This window comes from Peromyscus californicus, unplaced genomic scaffold (assembly GCF_007827085.1).
Source record: "Peromyscus californicus insignis strain IS unplaced genomic scaffold, ASM782708v3 Scaffold_5__1_contigs__length_169319896, whole genome shotgun sequence".
Taxonomy (NCBI): domain Eukaryota; kingdom Metazoa; phylum Chordata; class Mammalia; order Rodentia; family Cricetidae; genus Peromyscus; species Peromyscus californicus.
Window position 1 is genome coordinate 114,693,447 of NW_026294573.1, and position 22,070 is coordinate 114,715,516.

The 22,070-nt window shown below is 42.5% G+C and overlaps 1 protein-coding gene across 1 annotated transcript; it reads left to right on the forward strand.

Moving 5' to 3' along the window:
* The first annotated feature begins 4,094 nt into the window (after positions 1-4,094).
* On the forward strand, positions 4,095-20,316 carry LOC128097642 (uncharacterized). Its single transcript, XM_052718291.1, has 3 exons — positions 4,095-4,752; positions 7,029-7,254; positions 7,567-20,316. Exon 3 carries the CDS (start codon positions 12,513-12,515, stop codon positions 13,419-13,421), a length of 909 nt encoding a protein of 302 aa, XP_052574251.1. The 5' UTR covers positions 4,095-4,752; positions 7,029-7,254; positions 7,567-12,512; the 3' UTR covers positions 13,422-20,316.
* Positions 20,317-22,070: the final 1,754 nt, after the last annotated feature.

A 22,070-nucleotide genomic window follows, 5' to 3' on the forward strand; every position in this document is an offset into this window, starting at 1 on the left:
TAACACAAATGAATCCCATGCAAGGACTAGTAAAAGGAAAAAAAAACAATAAAAAAGAATAAACTTAGTCAATTATCAAAGCTTATTATAAAGTCATAATAATTAACTTGTGTTGTCAAAGCAATTCAGGTTGCAGTTTTGTTGAGGTAAAAGGTAAGCAGTAATTTGTTTTAATTAAATTTCATAAAACAGTGCTATGTATGGGGTTGAAAAGAAGATAGCATTGAAGAGAATGTGTAGGCAGAGGTTAGTTGCCTAAGACCTTCAAGCTATGAAAGTTTCATAAAGTTTTATTGGTTTATTGACTAATTGATTTGCTAGGGAACTTGAGAATGTGTTAAGTGCTGGGCGCTGGGCATAATGTATAGGCATTATTTATGCTAGATAAGTACTCTACTACTGAGCTGTATTTCCAGGCCCAGCTGTTTTTTTTTAATGTGACAAAACACTTGCAGTAATAAACTTAGAAGGAGGAGAAACTTTATCTTAGTTACTTTTCTGTTACTGTGACAAAACACCATGACCAAGAGTTTAATTGGGCTTACACTTTCAGAGGGTTAAAGTCCATGATGGCAAAATGAGGGAATATCTCAGAGCTTACATCTTGATCTACAACCGCAAGGTAGGGGAGAAGGAAAAGTAGGGTAGACACTGGGAATCGTGTGAGACTTTTGAAACCTGAACATCCACCCCCACTGACGCACCTCCTCCAACAAGGCCACACTTCTTAATCCTTCCCCAAAAGTTCCACTCTCTAATGACTAGTCATTCAAATATATGGGTCTATGAGAGTCATTCTCATTCAATCCACACCTTCCACAACCTGGCCCTCATAGGCTTATCTCCATAATATAGTACAAAATGCATTTAGCCCAATTTCAAAAGTCTCCATAGTCCTTCATAGTCTCAACACAGTTTAAAGTTCAAAGCATTCACATCTTTTGTCAAAATATCACAAGAATGGTTTCTAGCACAGTTGCTAATATTGTTTCCCTCCTGAAACCTCTTGAGATGGGCCTCCATAATCCATATTGGTCTCAACACTATAGTCTTCCAAGCTCGTACTAGGATGGCCCACTAAGCTCTGCTTACAGTGTTGGACCACTTTCTAAGTCCAAACTCCTACACTCTCCCACATTCCTCCCAAAACCATGTGGTTAGGCCTGTCACAGCAAGAGCCCTCTGACTGATAGCAACTTCTTTCTTAGTTATTTTTCTATTGCTATAATAAAACACCATGACCAGGGCAACTTATAAAAGCAAGTGTTTAATTTGGCTTACAGTTTTAGAGGGTTAGGGTCCATGATGACAGTGAAGGAATACCTGAGAGCTTACATCTTGATCCACAATCACAAGGGAGAGGAAGAAAGAGAGAGAGAGAGAGAGAGAGAGAGAGAGAGAGAGAGAGAGAGAGAGAGAGAGTTTGAGACATTAGCTACCTGGGAATGGCCTGGGATTTCGAAACCTTAAAGCCTGTCTTCAGTGACGCTGACACCTTCTTTAACAAAGCCACAAATTCTAATCCTTCCCAAACAGTTCTGCCAACTTGGGACCACGTATTCAAATATATGAACTTTTGGGGCCAATCTCATTCAGACTACCACAGGCTTGACTATGACTTATAGTTTCAGAGATTTCAGTTGATGAGCATTTGGTCCTGGGGTGTTTGTTGATCTTTAACAGCACAGTAAATGATAGAAGACCATAGTAGAAGAATCTATCTATCATCTCTTTATTTATTTATTTTTACTTATTGTAGCTAGGAAGCAAAGGCTAGGGGAAGAGGAGGGGCTAGGGTTCCTATATCCTCTACAAGGGCATATCCATGGTAACTCTACTCTTCCACTAGGCTCTGCTGTCTGCTAATAGTGTTAAAGACTAACAACAAAACCTCTAATAACTGGCCTTTTGGGGAACACTTACCTAAACCATAGCAAGCACATGGAAGAAAAATTAATCAGGAAGAGAACGAGTTAGAGAGCGAAAATTGTCAGAACTATGGAGATAATGCCATGACGCCGTTGTCAGAACTATGGAGATAATGCCATGACGCCATTGTCAGAACTATGGAGATAATGCCATGACGCCTGGCTAACTGAGGCTAAGCCTAGGAGTGGCCCAGTAATTTCTATATAGTAGATTTGAAGTCATCGTGGTTGCTTATAATGCTTAGAAAAGAAAGTTTTATGGTATTCATATTTCTTATCAAGGGAACTCGTGTGAATAGACATGAATGTGTATTTATTAACATAAATGTACACATTGGCATGCATGTTAATTTTAACAGATACCACAATTTGAAAAACGACAGAAAGAATATCCACGGCATTTTCCATAGTTAATTGGAGTGATAATAGCAGATGTTTAATTAGAGATATTTATCTGTTTTGGGGTGCGTGTGTGTGTGGTACTATGGACTGAGGGCCTTGTCCATTTTAGGCAAGCACTCCACTAATGAACTACGTCCCTAGTCCTTGACTTTATGAGACAGTATCCCACTTTGTAGCTCAGCCTGCCCTTGAGCTTGTAACCTTTCTGCGCCAGCCTACCAAGCATTGGGATTACAGATGTACTATCATGTCTGGCTATATGCCATTTATCTGTGCTATCTCGGGTGGCCTCTGTAAGTGTAAATAGTGTATTGCTTATGAAAGGGTATGGCTGGTAAATATCTTCTCGTTTAAAACCACAGAACTCTGGTTCCAGAGATTTGATGCCCTCTACCGGTGTTCTCAGGCACTGCATACACACATTATCCACACAGGCAAAAATACCCAAAGACATACAAAATAAAATTAATTAATTAAACAAATACATAAATAAATCTTCAAGGAAGAAGTTGAATTGTTTCTAGAGTATGTTATCCCCTTGAACTCCACCATGCCTTCTTTTCCAAAGCAGCAATAGAAAGGAGGCCAGAGGCCAGAGGTCAGAGGCAGCTTGCATCAGGCAGAGTTGTTGATGTGGTCCCTTACCTCCTGTCTAAGGTTGATTCCGGGAGCAGCCCAGCAGTTCCTGCCTGTTACACCAGCAGCAATCGTGGCCACAGAAGATGCTTAGAGAAGCCTGTTCTACTGCACTCAGATTTGGAGACCGAGAACTCTAAGCACATCTGACTGCGTCGAACCATAGAATTTTAGAACCCTCTGCTATTAAAGTTGGATGAAACCTCAGAAGTTTCTAGTTTAACCTTTCCATTTTTCATCTATGGCAGGGATACTTAAAGCTGTGTCTAAAGGGACAATTGGCTCAAATCTTTCCTAATTTATCCTGACAGTCATAACAGACAAACCAGTTGTGAGTAGAAAGACATGGAGACAATTTCAGACAGGGTATTAACCTCTTGATACATTATTTTAAATATCAGCCATAAAAACCCAAAGTTTAGAGACCCAGATTATGTTTTATATCATCCTGAATATTTGAAATGCCTTAGAATTGAATTTTAAATGCCAAATTTATGGGTATCACAGAGTGACAAATATGTCTTAAACATACAAGGACTATGCTATTTATAACCTACGGATACCATGAAAAACCTAATTTACTAACTGTAAAAGTGTGGCAGCCAGGATGAAAGACAGTGCTCTGCCTGATTTATAAACTTCAAAATATTAAAATAAGGCATCCCCAAGCAAGACCTGCCTCTGAGCATTTGATGAGTATTTATCTGACGCTGTGAACTTCCTCTGCATAAACTGCCTCCCATTATGATTAGACTCCTTTTTAAAGCACTCAGAAAAATGTCTCCAGCTATATCTGAACAGTTCACCAGGTGGGGAGATTTGCCAAGATGAAAATTTAAACTTTGTGTATTTTTCCTAGAAAAAGAAGCAGAGAGAAACTTCTGGAGATGGTGTACATGAAGCAAAGTAAGGCTTTCAGGGAACAGATGCTTCCAGAATTGTTGGCCAATTTTGCATTTTTTTTTTTTTTTTTTTGCGGGGGTAACATAGTCCAGTAGAACTGAATGTGTCAGGGTTCCTTAGGGGAGATTCTCATGAGAGAAAATGGAGAGGGAGTCTGATAGGGCTGGGAGAGTCATCAGATGGTGAGGTAAGGTTGACAATGAGTGAAAGAGGGAGAATTTTTTCATGGCAGTATCCTGATCACCAACCAAGCAGTTTAAGGGGGGTTTGGCAGTGCCTTTGAGTAGTGCTTTCCCCAACTAGGCAATGCAAGACTCCGTGTTTCCCAAGAACATGGACCTATCTGCCTGAGTGTCCCTGCTATCCTTGGTCCTAGGAAGGTAGCTGATGTGGGAAGGGAGCCTTGGGATGAAGGCTGAGGATTTTGTTGAATAGCTGGGGCCTATATCACTTTCAATCCCTGTCACAGGATGACTGCAATGTACATCCTCATGGCTGCTACTTCCAGCCATGAGCAGCATTAGGAAACAAGGGGTTCTGTCTGCATGTCCTTCATGCCTTACCACATCTCTTTTCTTTTCTTAGGTAGTTCTCTCCACCCCCTCTCTCCTTACACATGCTCATAGAGAGGTTTAAGCACTTTTTACTTCCTTTAAAGTATTTGAAAATATTTTAGTTATGTTTTGTTTTAGAGGGGGGAGGGTATGTAATATTGTAATGGTTAACACTGATTTTCGACTTGACAGGATCTTTGGCAGGGACACAAACTTTGGCAAGTCTCTGTGAGGGACTTTTAGACTGGATTAAGGTGTGAAGACCTACCCTAAATTTGGGAGCAATGTTCTATGGGCTGGGGTCTGGACTGAGAAGAAAGACAAAGGAGGTGAGTAAGGTGTCTAAGTGAGTAAAGGCACTTGCTGCCTAGCTTGCCGACCTGAGTTTGATCCCCAGAACCACATGATAGGAGGAGAGAACTGACTCCTACAAGTTGTCTGTTGCTCTTCACACATGTGCCACCCCAAATAAATAAGTAAATAAGTAAGTAAGTAAATAAATAAATAAAATAAAAATGAGGGACTGGAGAGATGGCTCAAGGCTTAAGAGCATTGGCTGCTCTTCCAGAGGACCCAGGTTCAGTTCCCAGCACCCACATGGCAGCTCACAACTGTCTGTTACTCCAGGTCCAGGTGATCCAGCACTTTCACACAGACATACATGCAAACAAAACACCAATAAAAGAAATAAATAATTTAAAAAGACTTAAAAGTTGAGAGAGAAAGGGAACTTTCATCACTCTTCCCTTTCCTAACTGAGATTGCACAATGACCAGCTGCCTCATGCCACCATGATAGATTGTATCCTTTGTTAAACTGTGAGCCAAAGTAAGGCCCTTGTCCATTAAGTTACTTCTTGTCAGCTCTGGTTATAGCTCTGAGAAAAGGAATTAATATAGAAATTGGTATCAAGAGTGGGGTTGTTGCTGTGACAAACTATGTGTTTTATAGGCCTTTGTAACTGATTTGAAGGAGGAATGGGGAAGAGTTTTAGATTTCAGATTAGAATATCCTGGAATGTTGTAGGCAGAGTTTCAAGGCCATTCTCATGGCAGTTTGGAAGATGAGATTGTGGAGAGAAACACTGAGAGTGGAGGCCTGGTTCATGAAGTTCAATGGCTTTATAGAGAGCTTGATTGGAGGCCATTTCAGCTACATTTTGACAAAGAGTTTGCCCATGTCCTGAGAACTTGAATGAGACTAAATTTGAAAGTAATGGACTAGTTTGTTTGATGGAAGGAACCTCACAAGAGGATGCTATTCATGTTGTGCCATGATTATAGCTCATCGCTCTTACCCAAGTCTACATATTTTGCATTTAGCATTGCAATGATCAAAGTTGACGGTCAGCTTGACATGATCTAAAATCACCTGGGCGACAAACTTCTGAGCATGTCTGTAGAGCATTTCTATACTGGACGAGTTAAGGTGGCAAGAACTGCTGTACATGTGGGTGGCAGCATGCTTGTGCTTGTGTTGCTGGAGTTATCTCCAGGCTCGTGGCTTACCGGTACCTTACATCAGGATTCTCACGGCAGTGGCTGGCAGCGTCTCCCTGCCTCAGCCTTCCACTTTCAAGCATTCTCCTCCCTCCTTGTCCTGCCTATACTTCCTGCCAGGCTCCTGGCCAATCAGCATTTTATTTATTAACCAATCAGAGCAACACATTCACAGCATAGAGAACATCCCACAGCAAGTTTCGGTCTGGTCTAAATAAAAAGGGAAAGGAGAGCAATTCAGCATTCATGCTTTCTGCTTCCTACTGCAGATGCAGTCTAGCCAGCTGCCTCACAGTCCTGTTGCTGTGCCTGCCTCAACGTGATAGATGGTACCCATGTTAAACTGGAAGCCAAAGTCAGCCTTTCTTCCTGTTAAGTTACTATTACCAGATATCTAGTCATAGCAATGTTAGGATGACTAATATAAGCAGAATTCAATATATGTGTATAAAGTATAAGGATAAAATTAGGGTAATTTCCACAATAACCCTTTCTTCTCAAATTTTTTAAGTTGTACATATTTAAGAGAGTACATTGTAATATTGCAATTTATGTTTACACTATTTCAATAAAATAGGATCATTAACATTTCTGTCTTGAAATGATTTAGTTCTGGAAAGAATCTAATATTCATGGTAGGATGAACTTCCATGGCTTTTACCTACTCTTTATTTGTATTTACTGAGAGGTTTTAGAAGACAGTATGTGCATTCACAAATATTTAGCTGGAGGGTAACTTGTATTTAGTTTTTTAAAGCTTATAAACCATGTGAAACATTACCTTTCATCCTAGCTTCCACACTTTGTACTCAGAAAAGTTTTATAAGTTGTCCTACAGCTTGTAAATAGCATCATATAATATCTTGTACATTTGTAAATGTCTACTTAGGCCATATTTGGCAGTGATAACTAAGCCATTTGGCACTTAAATCTCAACTGTAGTGCATTTAAAAGATGTAGGATAACATAATTAAAGGTGATATACACATTATGAATTTTTATGTAAAGATCTGCAGAATTTTCCTATAATTCTTCCCTGTATCTTGAGAGCAAAACTCTTTTCTAAAATTCAATCAAAAGGCAATTTTTTGTTGTTTACTGCATAGTGCCAGCCATTCAAGGCAGTGACATCTTTTGTGAGAAGATCCATAGAGAAGGCCTCCAGTGATGCGGGCCCAAGACAAGGCAGAGGAGCATCTGTGATTGGAGCTCCACCATCTGCTATCGTTCCAGTTCCCCAGCATTTATTACAGAGTGGTGATCCGCGCCCCGCCCCCATGAGGGTTGACCAAACCCTTCACAGGAGATACCCAAGACAATGAGAAGACACAGGTATTTATATTATGATTCATAACTATAGCAAAATTACAGTTTTGAAGTAGCAACAAAAATAATTTTATGGCTGGGGGTCACCACAACATGAGGAACTATATTAAAGGGTCGCAGCATTAGAAAGGCTGAGAACCACTTCTATAAAGCCTTAGTGAGGATGGTGATGTAGAGGGATCCTCGGACTTACTTTGTTCTTGGGATGTTGATGAGGAAGGTCCCACCCAGCCAATCCCTACTCAATTGTTAGAACACAGTACAGTAAATGTTAAATATGAATTGACATAGAATTTACTCAGTTATCTTTCCTTCCAGTGTTCTGTGGTATCTGCTGAACTCTTCTAGAATCTCATGAAGTTATTTGCTGTAGATTGACTACACATCTTCAAATTCAGGCTCAGTTTTCACCCCAAGCAAGAACTGCTTCATTTGTGGTAACTGATGGTGTTTGCCTGTCCTTTATTGTTGTCCAGGGAAAAGTAAGTTGTTTGTTTATAATGTGTTCAAGGTTTCTCAAAAAAATGTGTTTATTTTGATTTTATGTGTATGAGTGTTTTGCCTGCATGCATATCTGTGCACCTTATATGTGCAGTGCCCATGAAGGCCAAAAGAGGGGGTCAGAGCTCCTGGAACTTCAGTTGCTTAGGGATGTGAGGTGCCATATGGGAACTGAACTTGGGTCCTCTGCAAAGAAACCTGGTACTTTTAACCACTGAGCCATTTATTCAGCCCTCAAAGCTTTCTTAATATTTTTTAGTAGAGAAATTAAGCAAAAAGCGTTTCTTAATTTTTACTAATAGAGCAGTGTATTACTGCCTGCTGGAAATCTAAACTTCATGGCCCTTCGTGAACTTAATAGCAAGAGACACCCTAAGCACCACCTCTTCAGTTACTGTGTGCAAATCTTCACGCAGGTTTGTTTTGGCCGCTCTTTACCCAGAATACCATTCTATCATTTTGCTTTTATCTGTGGCTCAAGGTTATTTTGGCATTTTCTTCTATTTTCAACAAATGCAGCATATTGCTATCACTAAGCTTATAGACTAAGCTTTTGTTTGGGAAAATGATCTGACTTTTCAATTGCGTGAGATTCAGTGCCACTAATATACTTTAAAATAACATTTTAAAATTGCCTTTTCTCCCTACTTAGACATTTAGTTGCTTTTCCAACATACAATTTTTATGGATGAGATTTCCATTTAACATCACAATTTAGATTAAATTACTTTCTTAAAGTCACATTGCCCCCACAGTCTACTTAGTTTCCTAATTCCCATACGTTCCACGGTTGCCGGAGAAACTTCGTCTCTGTAATGTGACTGAAGAGGCAGCCTTCATTCACAACACAGCACAATCTGCTAAAGCAGTAAATATTACCCATTTCTATTATTAGAGCTGAAATGGAATTTTCTCGTGCTGCATTTTCAAGATGGGACGTAATTAGACAGCAAGCATGGAAAAGTCAGCAACAGTGGAAGTCAAGTCAGAAATGGTAGCTGTGAACGATTGTCATCAGTAATAGTAAAGCTGGTGCAGTCTGCTTAGCCCGGCTCCTGACTGGCTCCCACAGAGCCCCAGGCCATCTCATTCTCTGTTTGAATTATAGGGTGCCATGTGAGCTTGCAGGCAGTGGGGTAAGAAAGTGTGAAGCAAGGGTTTCAGTTCTATATTGGTTTTCTGGCTGAAGGAGAAAGGGGGATTCTTGATTGATGTTTCAATTCTCCTCAGCCTCCTGCAGACACACCTTTCCAGATCTGAGAGCTAGCTGAATGGCTCTTCATGTTGTCAAGAGGGGCTTCTGCCTTCTTTCTTGGCTTAAATTAAAATTGTAAAAACAAAAACGAAATATATTATGGGTGTTCATATGACTCTCATTGTTGCAAAAGTGCTATTGGAATTAATATCATGTGTAATTCTTGGCAGAAATATGAGAGAGAGAGAGAGAGAGAGAGAGAGAGAGAGAGAGAGAGAGAGAGAGAGAGAGAGAGAGAGAGGTGTTTTGTATGTTTGTGTGTGGTAAGTGTATGGTGTGTGTGTGATATGTATGTATGTATGTGAATGTGTGTGGGAACATGTGGGTGTCTGTGTCATGTGTGGTGTGAGTACACTTACAAAAGTGGTTGGTGAAAGAACTGGCTAACTAAAGAAAGAAACCTCAAATAAGATTTTTTTAAAACTGTATATGTTTTTTGTTTGTTTGGGTAGAAAATGTTGTCTTAGCTGTAAAGCTAAGAGTCAGATTAATTTTCACTATCTGTTTGTACAAGGACACACTTTCCATCTTCAACAGTGCTGCTAATGTGGTTACCCAGTTAATACCTTTACAGAGGGCACGTGTGGAATTAAACTCACTTTTCCCCATTCAAGTTGTGCATAATCACCGACGCTTCACAGCCTGGCTCTTCTCATCGCTTAGGCAGCTTTCCACTCTCTTCTATTCATAGTAGGTCACAGCTTGCTGAGGTTTTCAGAAAAAACTAACAGGGCAGCACGGTTTGCTCTGTTTTAATGAATACTGGGTAAACTGATGGTTTCCCTGAAGTGTCCTGTCTTGCACCCAGTGGAAAGCATCCCTTTGTGTTGTGGTCTTTTGATTTAAAGGGATACTAACCTCTTGTCTTTATTGCAAGTCACATGTGGGTTGTGCAAGGGACAGGAGGGAGATCAGAGAGATGTCGAGGGAATGCTAAACCTCTCTGGAGTCCATTCCCTCATGTGTAACATTGTAAGGGGTTCATTCCCTCATTTTTATGATTTATGCATGTTGGGAAGCCTATGAGATCTAGACAAGAAACACTAGTGGGATGATTCTGTATGTTTTCTACTGGCCAGTGGATCTAAGCAAACCGTTTTGAGATCACATCTCTTAGACAGATGGGAAATGATTCTGTGAGAAGGGGAATGACTGAATGCAGGATTTCCTTGTTTGTAAGATACCTACAGTATACCAGCTAAAAAAAGACGGCTTTAGCTGACATGCCAGTAACTTTCAAGTGACCTCTTTCCCTTTGTTAACTGATTGTGATTCATGCACAGGCTTGACCTTTGGAGCAGCTGTCAGTAAAAGAGACCTGACAACATCTTCCCAGATCTTGTGCTTAAAGGTACATACCCTTACTCTGCTCCAGAGCTCAGGGTAAACCAGCTCTGAGCACTTTATGTCTGATTGTAGGCTCTCACTTCGAAAAGTATTCGCTGACATCTGGGAATGCTTACATTGCTTCTTTGTAAATGATACTGTACTCTGAGCCTTCAGTATGCAAAAACATTTCAGAAATGTCCATTTATGTGCCCAGCATAAAGGCAGCCCAAAGCTGCAGTCATGAATGTAACTGGTGTGTGATAGCTAACTGAGATTCACCGACGTCGTACCGGGTATCACACATGATATGGTGTTATCTTTTATAGATGTTCCTCACTTGGCGTCTTGTACACAATTTTGTAAAGGAGGCAACTAGGCTGTTCATTTTGCAGATGATGTAACTGAGGCTCAAAGCAATGAAATGGCTTCTTCAACTTCAGCGTAGCTAGGCATTATTGAGAGGAGAACTCAAATCTTTCACCTTTACGATAAAGCTTTGTTTTTACTGGTGCTGTATAGTTGTATCGAACTGGGTCACTTTATTTATTTATTTTGGCTTTTCGAGAAAGGGTTTCTCTGGGTAACAGCCCTAGCTGTTCTGGAACTCGATTTGTAGACCAGGCTGACTTGGAACTCACAGAGATCCTTCTGCCTCTGCCTCCCAAGAGCTGGGATTAAAGGCGTGCGCCACCACACCGGGCTGACTGAGTCATTTTTAATTTGCTCAGGTAGCAAATCCCACCTTCATCCATATACAACCTTTGTCTTTGTGGCACTGTGGCGGGACAGCAAGGTCAAAGATGCTTTCTTTACATGAGCACGTTTGGAAAGGAGAATGCTCCTGCCCCATTGTTGCCCTCCAATGGAGAGCTGGCAGATGCTGGCAGGGAATTGGCAAGCAGCGACTTACACGGGCAGCTTGTTATTTCCTAATTGTAAGGAGATCTTTCAAAGTGTAACTCAACCTCTTTCTTCCCATTGAAAATAAAAGTGCCTCTCAGCCCACACACAAGCAGACTATTTCCCCAACAGGACCTTTAATCTGGAGGTGCTTGAGAAATGAATGGAGATCAAAAGTGTTTTTGTAGACCACTTTACCCTCTGGGAGACATTTGAGCATGTTACAAATAAGCATCATTTCAAAGAACTAATCACACAAGTTGGATTTTACACATGTTCAAGTATTGGAACAAATATCATGCTATTTTGTGCTATTGCATTCTTTTAGAGATCCAAACGAATCATGTTTTCCTGTGTTCTAACCCATGCTGCTAGTACACTGGAAGGCTTCTGTAGTGCAGAACACCTGAATGTTACCAGAAAGAGCTTTACCGTGTAACACATTTGTATGGTGCAGGATGCTCCCAGCAAAGGTATCTGTGTCCTTGCAGATAAGGAAGCTCCCATTTAGATAAACTGAAGGAAAAACAAGCCTGACAATGGATGGAGCCTTTAAAAAAATCAACGATCTGATTTTCAAATAGCATTCTAAAGCTGCTGTGGGAACAGCTGTCATTCTGTCAAACTGAGGTGGCCTACTTTGCTTTTCACCATCTTAAATGACAAGGGCCAAGCGTGCATTCTAGAGTCTTTGTTGATAAAACTTTGATGAAGGTAAGGTGGTGGGAGGCACCCCTCAACTTCCTTTTGGTACACCCACCCCCACCCCTGCTGCTAGGTATATGTGTATTCAACTTCCGGTGGGGGTACACTGGTACATTGTCAGTCCTCCTGGCTGCTAGCCCCAGGACACTGGTTGAGCATCACCCCTACCATCTCTGCTCCCACATGTTCTAGAGCATTCCTTTCATCTAGGCCTTCATTAGTGCTGACTAGACCACATTCTCCCAAGGTGACTGAGGTTAATGTGGTAAACTAATGACTGAGATGGGGTGAACAAAACAATAGCATTAAACATTTAAAAGAGGCCTGCTTAACTGGGAGAGGTCCTCAGAGGGAGCATGTTCAGACAAGATGACAAGACCAGGGCAGAGATAGTTTCGTCAGATGGGGATTTGAGGCTGTGTGCCCCCTAGTTCCAGCCTTTCTCTCAGTCAGGATTTCTACTGTTCATGGCAGGTTCTCAGCAGCTTTCACAGGACTTTTGACATGAATGCTTTGACCCAAGAACGTTTCCCCCGATCCTTGACAAGCCCTCATTCCCTTTGTCAGAAGGGGCATGCTGACAGACAGACAGCTTAGAGAACCTCTTCAGCAGTTGGGAAGGAAACATCAAATCTGTAGAAAATGGACATTTCCCAAAGGCCCCAAATCCAGGGCCTCAGTTCTGCTCTACCTGCTCATTCAAAGAATCACAATGAGTAGCACCCAGAGACCTGCACACAGAGGGCCAGAGACCTGCACACAGAGGGCTAGAGACCTGCACACAGAGGGCCAGAGACCTGCACACAGAGGGGCCAGAGACCTGCACACAGAGGGCCAGAGACCTGCACACAGAGGGCCCAGATGCACACAGAGGGCCCAGAGACCTGCACACAGAGGGCCCAGAGACCTGCACACAGAGGGACCAGATGCACACAGAGGGCCAGAGACCTGCACACAGAGGGCCCAGATGCACACAGAGGGCCCAGATGCACACAGAGGGCCCAGAGACCTGCACACAGAGGGCCCAGATGCACACAGAGGGCCAGAGACCTGCACACAGAGGGCCAGAGACCTGCACACAGAGGGCCAGAGACCTGCACACAGAGGGCCCAGATGCACACAGAGGGTCAGAGACCTGCACACAGAGGGCCCAGAGACCTGCACACAGAGGGCCAGGGACCTGCACACAGAGGGCTCAGAGACCTGCACACAGAGGACCAGAGACCTGCACACAGAGGGCCCAGATGCACACAGAGGGCCAGGGACCTGCACACAGAGGGCCCAGATGCACACAGAGGGCCAGGGACCTGCACACAGAGGGCCAGAGACCTGCACACAGAGGGTCCAGAGACCTGCACACAGAGGGCCCAGAGACCTGCACACAGAGGGCCAGAGATCTGCACACAGAGGGCCAGAGACCTGCACACAGAGAGCTCAGAGACCTGCACACAGAGGACCAGAGACCTGCACACAGAGGCCCTAGGACACTGGATTCCAGCCTGGGTTCCTGAACAAGGTGGGTTTAATTCAGCCAGTCAGACTGGTGTGTAAGGCTTCACTCTCCTGTGTTAAGCAAGAACCATGCAAGTGTTCTGGTGCAGGGCTCCAAGCCTAAATCCCAGTCCTCTGCTCGCCCTGAAATAGGAGAAAAGAGGGCTGCTGTGTCAAGCGGAGGCTGCAGCGGTGCTTTGGGGCCCTGGAGCAGTGTGAAAGCAGCCTTGGCTCTAGGCTGGCCCAGCTATCTGTGTTAATATATTCAACGTCCCTCCCTGTTCTTTAGATAAAGATGACGAGGGTGACATCTGCTCCAAAGCTGCTTCACTGAGTGGCGATTCTGATGACTTAATGCCTTTTCAGACTTCTGCCACCACTGTTCGCTGGTCTTTGGTTTTGACTTTAAAGGAACTGAATGGAATCTCTAAGCCCTCCTCATGCCTGATTTTTTTTTTTTTTATTCTGAAAAAATAATTCAGAACTCGTCAAGGACAAGTGCTGTCATCTCAGAAACAAACAAACAACAACAACAACAACAAAAACAACCCTCGATTATATTATAAAGCAAAATGTTTTTTATGTCTTCAATTGTTGAAAGTAGCTGTGCGGAAACATGACGTCTGAGATGAGGGACAGTTTATAAACGAGCGCAAAGGACAGACTGCTGGGACAACGTGGTTTGTTGTTGGGATAGCCAGGGACTCTAGAAAAGTGAAAGGGGCCAGGAAAAGCTGATCAGATTTTGATGGCAGCCTCTGTGCAAACATCCGGATGAGATCAAGCCAATTACTATGTACGGCTTATGCCTGCACCTCCTCACCCCCAGCCTCCAAATTCTGTGGAGATTTAAATCTTTCATCCAGAACAAAGATTTGTAGGGTAATGACCTGATTTAGCTGTAAAGAAGAAATAAATCTGGCAGCTGGGACCAGAAGACATAATAATCTCCAAAGTTCACACTAGCCTTTGTTTCCCTCTTTCATTATTTTTTTTTAATGCAGCAAAAGCAAAAAAAAAAAAAAAGTGAGAGGAACGCTGTTTGTATTTCAACTCAAATTATATTGCTTGAGAGAAGAGGGCAGGGGAGAAGGACTGGAGGTGCTAGACAGAGTTGAAAGAAAGACTCTTCATCGAGAGACAGAAAGGAAGGAGAGAGAGAGAGAGAGAGAGAGAGAGAGAGAGAGAGAGAGAGAGAGAGAGAGAGAGAGAGCACGCGCTGAGCTGGCTGCCCCACGGTCTGCCTTGGTGTGGGACCGTGCAGGAAGGAGATGGGTAGACTGAACAGAAGGGGCACCTGGGGCATCTGAAGATGGCTTCTGATCTCCCAGGCGTAACTCATCCCAACAATTCACAACGTGGTTTTGGACACCAAGTAGATAATTATTCTGCTTTTCAGTTTCAGGTTTGATTCCCCGGCACATCCTGACCTCAAGTGAAGATACACCTGACTGTGTAGTCCAGCAAAGGGAGGGATCTAATCCAAATTCTCTGAAGCAGCCTGAAGTCTGGATATGTGACCTCTTCAATTAGGTGTTTTTGTGTTTCATCATGGATGGAGAGCTTTGGGCTCATTTTTCCCATCTGCCTTTGTTCAGTGTGAAAACACATTATAAAATATGATCATCAGAGTGTGGTTCTAACAGTCCTAACTGATTGCTGTTCTTTAACAGAAAAATAATATGGGTAAAAAAAAGCCCCTCAACTTTGAAAGTGAAATAAGTATAGTCTGCTGCAAAAAAAATGTTGATTTAATGGTCACACATAATCCTGTAAAATTAGTCCTGAAACAGACACTAATTTTAAATAATGGTGCTACTATTAACATATATCTCTGCTCAGCTGTGTGACAAACAGACTGGAGTCCCCGACAGGGAACTGAAAGGCCCATGTGTCTTTGCCAGTCTGAAGCTGCCGCCTGGGTTAGTGACAGTTTGAGTACTGACGGCTATGGGATTGGATTCCTAAGCAAATGCTCTCAGCTCCCAACGAACTAAGCGATAAAAATCGCCTGTCTGTGTTTTTTGTTACTTCCTTTGGATCTCACTGAGCCAAGAGTCAGCTCCACCACGAGCGAATGGGTTGAGCGTTGTCAGGGAGCTGTGTTAATGGACAAAGGCCTACTTTAAAGGTCATAAAGTATTTCTCTTACATGGGGACAGATAGCAGTTTGGAATTTCCTTGGCTCTGCTTTGCCGTGTGCTGTCACGGTGCCGGGTTTGTCAGAGACAGCCTCTCTTGGCTCCTTGGACTAAATGAAAGGCAAAGAATGGAACTTGCTGCTATGTTAGGGTCTTATAGATGAGTTGTGACGTTTTCTCCAAATGTCCTTTAACATTAGAATCTAGCTACTAGTTCTAACTGTTATTCAAGGTGAGCTGGGAGATTGAACCCAGTGAAACCAGCAGTTTTCTTTCCAGTTTTTTTTTTTTTTGGTGTGTGTGTGTGTGTGTGTGTGTGTGTGTGTGTGTGTGTGTGTGTGCGCGCGCTCGCGCGCATGCTTGTTGTGTGTGTGTTAGTCTTGGGACTGAACTAGGGTGCCCTGCAAGGGAAGCAAGCACTCTCCCTCCGAGCTATAGTCCCAAGCCCAAACAGGTTTTGTTGCTGTTGGGTTAGTGTTTTTGTTTTTGAATTGATAGCTTTATTAGGGACTTGTGTGACAAAATAGGAAAACACACTCCTGGGCTAACGTATGTCCACAGACATGTGGGCAGCAGCGAAAATGCACACTATTAGGATTTTAAAACCACATCGATGAACTGTGGAAGGAGAAAACAGAAAAACAAAGTCAGGTGAAGACAAGTCATTCTACTACCTTTCCACAGAAAACAATCCATGCGAAGATCAGGTAGGAGCCGATGGCTGGGATCCATTTCCATCAGGAAGCATGATCTGGGTCTGCATCTAATTCTATCCTGTTGTTCTGCTGTTCCACAGCACAGCCTGCTGTCTGCTGAGCCTCCTTCTGGTGTGGAGACACAGTCAGCAGGCAGCCTATATTTTAAGGCCTTGCTTATTTTCTCACCTCTACCACGGGCAGAAGCAAGGGTGGTTTGAAGGTATGGCTGTGTGAGATTCCACATACTCCACAGCGGGCTGAGGCTGTGGAGTCCACCGTTATGAGACACCTGGGGCCATTTAGCATAGGGGCAAACAGGATGCATATCAAATGCTCATGGGGTTCCTAGTATATTAAAGCTTAGCACAAGGATGTGTTATTCTTATAACGCTAACATAGGAATCATGGGAATGTTAAATGTTTAGCAAACCTTTGGGTTCCTGAAGAAGCAAATGTAGCCTAGAGGAATTTCCTGTTTTCTAATGACAGTGGATAAATTTCTTGACCTTTCCTACTGTTACTACACACACACACACACACACACACACACACACACACACACACACACACACACATTTATTTAAGACAGCACCAAAGTAAATGTCAGTGTGGCTCTGTGTAGTCACACAGTTTGAAGTAGTTAGGACTAAATCCGTAGGTAGATGAAGGTATGATTTTGAAAGCAAAAATACATGGCGTTAGACATCTTCATTGCTTCCTGATTGAATCTACTTCCATCTTTACACAACACATAGCTTCTAAGAATTGAAGGCCTGCACAGGAAACAAGAGGAAAACAATAATCCTGTGTATTGTACAGTGGGCAGGAGCTTGTGTTTCCAATTTAAGAAGTAGGAAAAGGTGGGTTTTTCTTAGCTGGTTATAAATGATTTCCAACTTGGGTCACCTTTGAAAGAGAAATTTTACTACAGAATCTCATTTGAAAACAAGGATTATAAGCAACACAGAAAGAAATCAAAACGCCCAAACCTAAGCAACTTCCTACCGTGTGTTTTAAAGACAATGTTTCCTATGATATGCCCTTAAAGTAACTCCTCACGGCCAGGAAAACAACCAGTCAAACACATTGGTAAATAGTGCCTGGTGCAAGTGCCAGTGACTGGTCATGGTCAGAGCCTCAAGGAGTTCCTAGGTACTCTGGTGCTATCTATGCAAATACAGTTTGCCAGATTAAAACAGAATGTGCTGGTGACATGGGTCAAGGGATATGGGATATACGTCCAAACACAAGGGGCCTCTTTGGTGCCGCTGCAGAGAGAAAACACTTTTTCCTGTCTTCGTCATGAACTTATCTTGACCAAATTACCAAAAGAACATCAAATCTCAGCTCAGTCACAGCCAAGGAAATCAAAGGGCATGGTTTCCCCACATTGGGCTGTTGGCTTCGTCCACAACCACAACACAGATCGTAGGTTTATGAATAAAAGCCTCTGTTTTGCTCTGAACCAAAAACATCTTGGAATTGTGTGCTGGATCAGAAATGTAAGCCGTGTCCATCCATCCACTTTTGGTCCAGTTGGATCTTTGCTAATGAGTGTTCTTGGGGCAACGAGTGATCTTTCTTTCTGGTCTATGCTAAATGTATCTTCAAAGCCGTAGGTTGTGAAAATCCGCTGGAAAGGAGCACAGAGTGGCCACGCTGTTTGATTGCTGCATGTTCTCCTCGGGAACCAGTTCTTTATGAGTAGTCAACAAACACTGAATAATTAGGGATGTGGCTGTGGAGGCGCAGCCAGAGGCTAAGTGGCATTTTCAAGGTTTTAAATGCATGAGGAGGGAATCTGGAATTGAAATTCTGAGTGCTCAGCTCCTTCCCGCCACTCTGTTTCCTTAATCACGAAAAGCCAGTGGTTCTTGACTGACCCCTAACCTATATGCTCCATCAGGCAACATTTGGAAGCCCCCAGGCAATGACCTGCTTTTCGATGGGAGAGCGTATTTACTTCCAGCTGGAACGCATCAAGAAAAACATTTCTCTGATAGCCTCTTTCTTGCCAAAAGACTGGAAAATAACTTATCAGAGAGCTGAACATCTCAGGAGCCACAACAGCTGCACTGAATAGAAAGCCCGCAGAACGACCGGACACTGTGAAACTGGATTGACGGACGGAAACCGTCGCAGTCTTAATTTCAGGCCCCGCTTTGATCTTTCTAACAGAGGTCATCAGAGGGGAACGTGAATGCTGACATGATCGGGCTGACTTAGCTTGTCTGCTCATGGGTAAATTGTCTTTGTAGTCTTTGTGTATGTGGTACTTGAGGTCACAGTTAAATTAATAATAGGGGCTTGTGGCTGAACGTTATTTTTAGAATCTCTTTATAGTTCACATTGCAAGATTCTTAATTAGGCCATGTAACCTATTGGGGAGATAAACCCAGTTAAAAATATATGTGTATATTTATGAAATGATGCTATTCTATAAAAGTTAAAGGGTGCTAGATTCAAATAATGCAGTATTTGCAATATGCATTCCCATCACACCACGGAATAGTTTGTAATATAATGATTCGAGTAACTTAGAAATGGCAATATTTGCCAAATACATGAATTTAATAGTTATTGTTTGTGCACAGTGATAGTTGTCCTTCAGCAGGCTGGCAATAGCATTAATGGAAAATTTCCTTTGTACTAGAGATTTAAAAAATGTACAGCGTTTTTAAATGAAGAGAGAAGAATCCAATCCTTTAGTGTTTCTGCTTCTTTATAAATTCATTCTTAGGACAGGAGGATGACAAAGTGGGTAAGAGCCCTCATCAGTAAGTACAAACACACTAAGCAAGGTTGGAAGGAATGCTGTTTAATACTCACTTGCCTGAAAGGTGGGTGGGAGGAGGAGGTAGAGAAACGATATGGATGGACATGAGCCTGTGTGTAGTTTGAGTCTTAAAAGTGCATGGATACTGGGTGCGGGCACTTGGTTATTAACTTGTTTTAATAAAGCATGCAGTGTAGAGTTTTAGCAGCATTTTCACTGAAGAGAGAATTTCTATTTTCTGTCTATCATCCGTCTATCATCCATTTATCTATCTATCTATCTATCTATCTATCTATCTATCTATCATCTGTCAATCTATCTCTTATAGAAATATCTTACAATTTAAAAGACTAGCAGCAGGTAGCTAAACTAGTTTTTCAACACTCTGCACAAACAGGGGATCTTGTGAAAGAAATGTGAAGCCATGCTTGGTAACTCTAAATAATTATATTTATTTTACCAGTGGTGACTAGAGCATGGCCTGGAAATTGAAGCTTTCTTTTTTTTTCCTTTACTAGATTTAGTGATAATTTATTGTACTGAATGTTAGAGAAGTCCAGACAGATGGACATGCTAGATCTGGCAGTCTTTCCAGTCCTTAAAAGCTAAAAGACATCTCAGAGACACCACAACAGTGTTAAAATCCCTATACCAGCAACAACACACATGTACCCCGTAGAATGGCATTTTTTATATTCTTGAGTTAGTACCTTATTTTGGTGTCTGCGTCTGAATACGGAGGCTTCCCAATGTCTGTGAAGCACAGAGGAGCGATTCTAGATTATGAAATGAAATTTTTGCCTTTATACTTTAACTCCACCCCAAACCTATATTCAGCGCTTTCTGAAACCCTGGCAGTGAGGTCTACAGAATGCATATTAAACTGCACCTAATGTCAATTATTTTTCTTTTGAATATACTCCAAGCAGTTTAGATTCTTATAGTTGCTTTTGTTTTATTTACTTAATGCATTTAATCAGTTGGTAGGAAGTACACGTGCTCTTGTGGTCTCATCAAAAATATTCCTTTGTTTCCCCACCACTTTTTTATTCCTACTAATTTTTTTTATATCCCAACCAAAGTTTCCCTTCTCTCCCCTCTTCCTAGTTCCTCTCCCCACCCCCACTGCTCCATCCACTCCTCCTCCACTGTTTCTCTTGATAACCATGGTGGACATCCCATGGTTATCAGCCAGCCCCAGCACATCAAGCTGCAGTGAGACTAGGCACCTCCTCTTCCGTTAGGGCTGGATGAGGCCATCTGGTAGGAGAAATAGGCGGAAGCTTTTTTTTTTTTTTTTTAAGATTTATTTATTTATTATGTATAGTGTTCTGTCTGCACATATCCCTGCAGATCAGAAGAGGGCGCCAGATCTCATTACAGATGGCTGTGAGCCACCATGTGGGTGCTGGGAATTGAACTCAGGACCTTTGGAAGAGCAAGCAGTGCTCTTAACCTCTGAGCCATCTATCTCTCCAGCCCGGAAGCTTTCTTTTTAATGGATAAAATTCTTTGGTGGTGTGATAGAGTCATGCAAGGATATTAAGTCGGTTGTGATTCTGTTAACAACCTCTTCATTGACAGCTGGATCTGGAGTAGTATTGCACTGGGAAGGGCTCTGAGGTTGGAAGGTTATATCTGACTTAGGAGAAGGTTGTGATCCCTGGGCAGTGGTGCCTCCCACAGGTGAGTGTGCCTCACACGCTTTACTCTGCCTGACAAGCATGTTGGCTTTTTCTTGTCCGTTTATTGTGTTCTCTTTAGGTGGGACATCACTAGGTAGATATACAATGGTTTTTGAGATTCATAGGGTGACCCGCTGTCCTGGTTTGACAGGCTATGAGGGATTTCCAGGGCATAGGCATTTCAGGACTAAAATTAGTAGAATCATGGACAATTGGCCATCATATTTTAAAATTTTAATTTTGAAGTAATTCTCTGTATTTTTATTAATTCTTTGAGAATTTAACACAATTTATTTTGATCCTAGTCATTCTCTACTCTTCCCCCAGCTCCAGATGCACCCTCCAGCTCCCCACCAGCTCTCAACTTTGTGTCTTCTTCCTTTTTTTTTTTTTTTAAATAACTTACAGAGTCCAAATTGTGCTGCCCATATACCTGCGAATGTGGGGGTCATTAATTGATGTGCTTAACCTCTGAGGGACAAATCCTTAAAGAAAACTGACTTCCCTCTCCCAGAAATCACTGACTATGCATTGCTCCTCAGCTATAGGTTGGGGCTGGGAGCCTCTCCCAACTCCCTGACTCAATGTTGGCTGGCTAGATCTAGTTCAGGTCCTGTGCTGGGATGCTCTGCTGCTCTGACTTAAGGAGTTCAGTGACCCCATCATGTCCAGAAGACACTGTTTTGCTCCAGTCCTCCTGAACCTGTCTTTTATAATTGAAATAGCTATAATTCACAGGGAGTTGCAAAACAAATAAAAAACTATGGATTGGCACACATCCTCCCCTGCTCTAGAGGGTGACAGTTATATAGTGTAGTGTGATAACCTCTGTCAGCATCAGGGTCAAATGCCTGCATAAGCATTCAATAGAAGTTGTTGGATGAATGAAGAGGTGGACCAATGTCTAAGTGTGCTTCTCCATTGCTGTGATAAAACACTCTCCAAAAGTGCTGTGAGGGAGGAAAGGCTTTGCTTGGCTTACAGGGTACAGCAGTCCATCATCCAGGGAAACCAAGTAGGAGCTCAGGGGACCTGGAGGCAGGGACGGAAGTAGAGATCCAGGAGGATCTCTGGTTTCTTTTCTGCTTCCCTAGCTTACTCAACGACTCTTCTTTTGGAGCTCAGGTCCACCTGCCCAGGGATGACTCTGCATACAGTAGGGTGGGCTCTCCTATGTCAACTAGCAATCAAGAAAATGCCCCACAGACATGCCTACAGGGAAATCTGACGAAGACAACACTTCCCCTGAGATTCCCTCTTCACAGACATGTCTAGACATGTGTCAAGCTCATAAAACTTAACCAGCACAACCTGAGAATACTGATGTCTATTGGTGAAATT

Bases quoted from the DNA above. Each gene is read 5' to 3' on its own strand.
- LOC128097642 (XM_052718291.1), top strand. From the start codon at position 12,513: ATGCTGACAGACAGACAGCTTAGAGAACCTCTTCAGCAGTTGGGAAGG.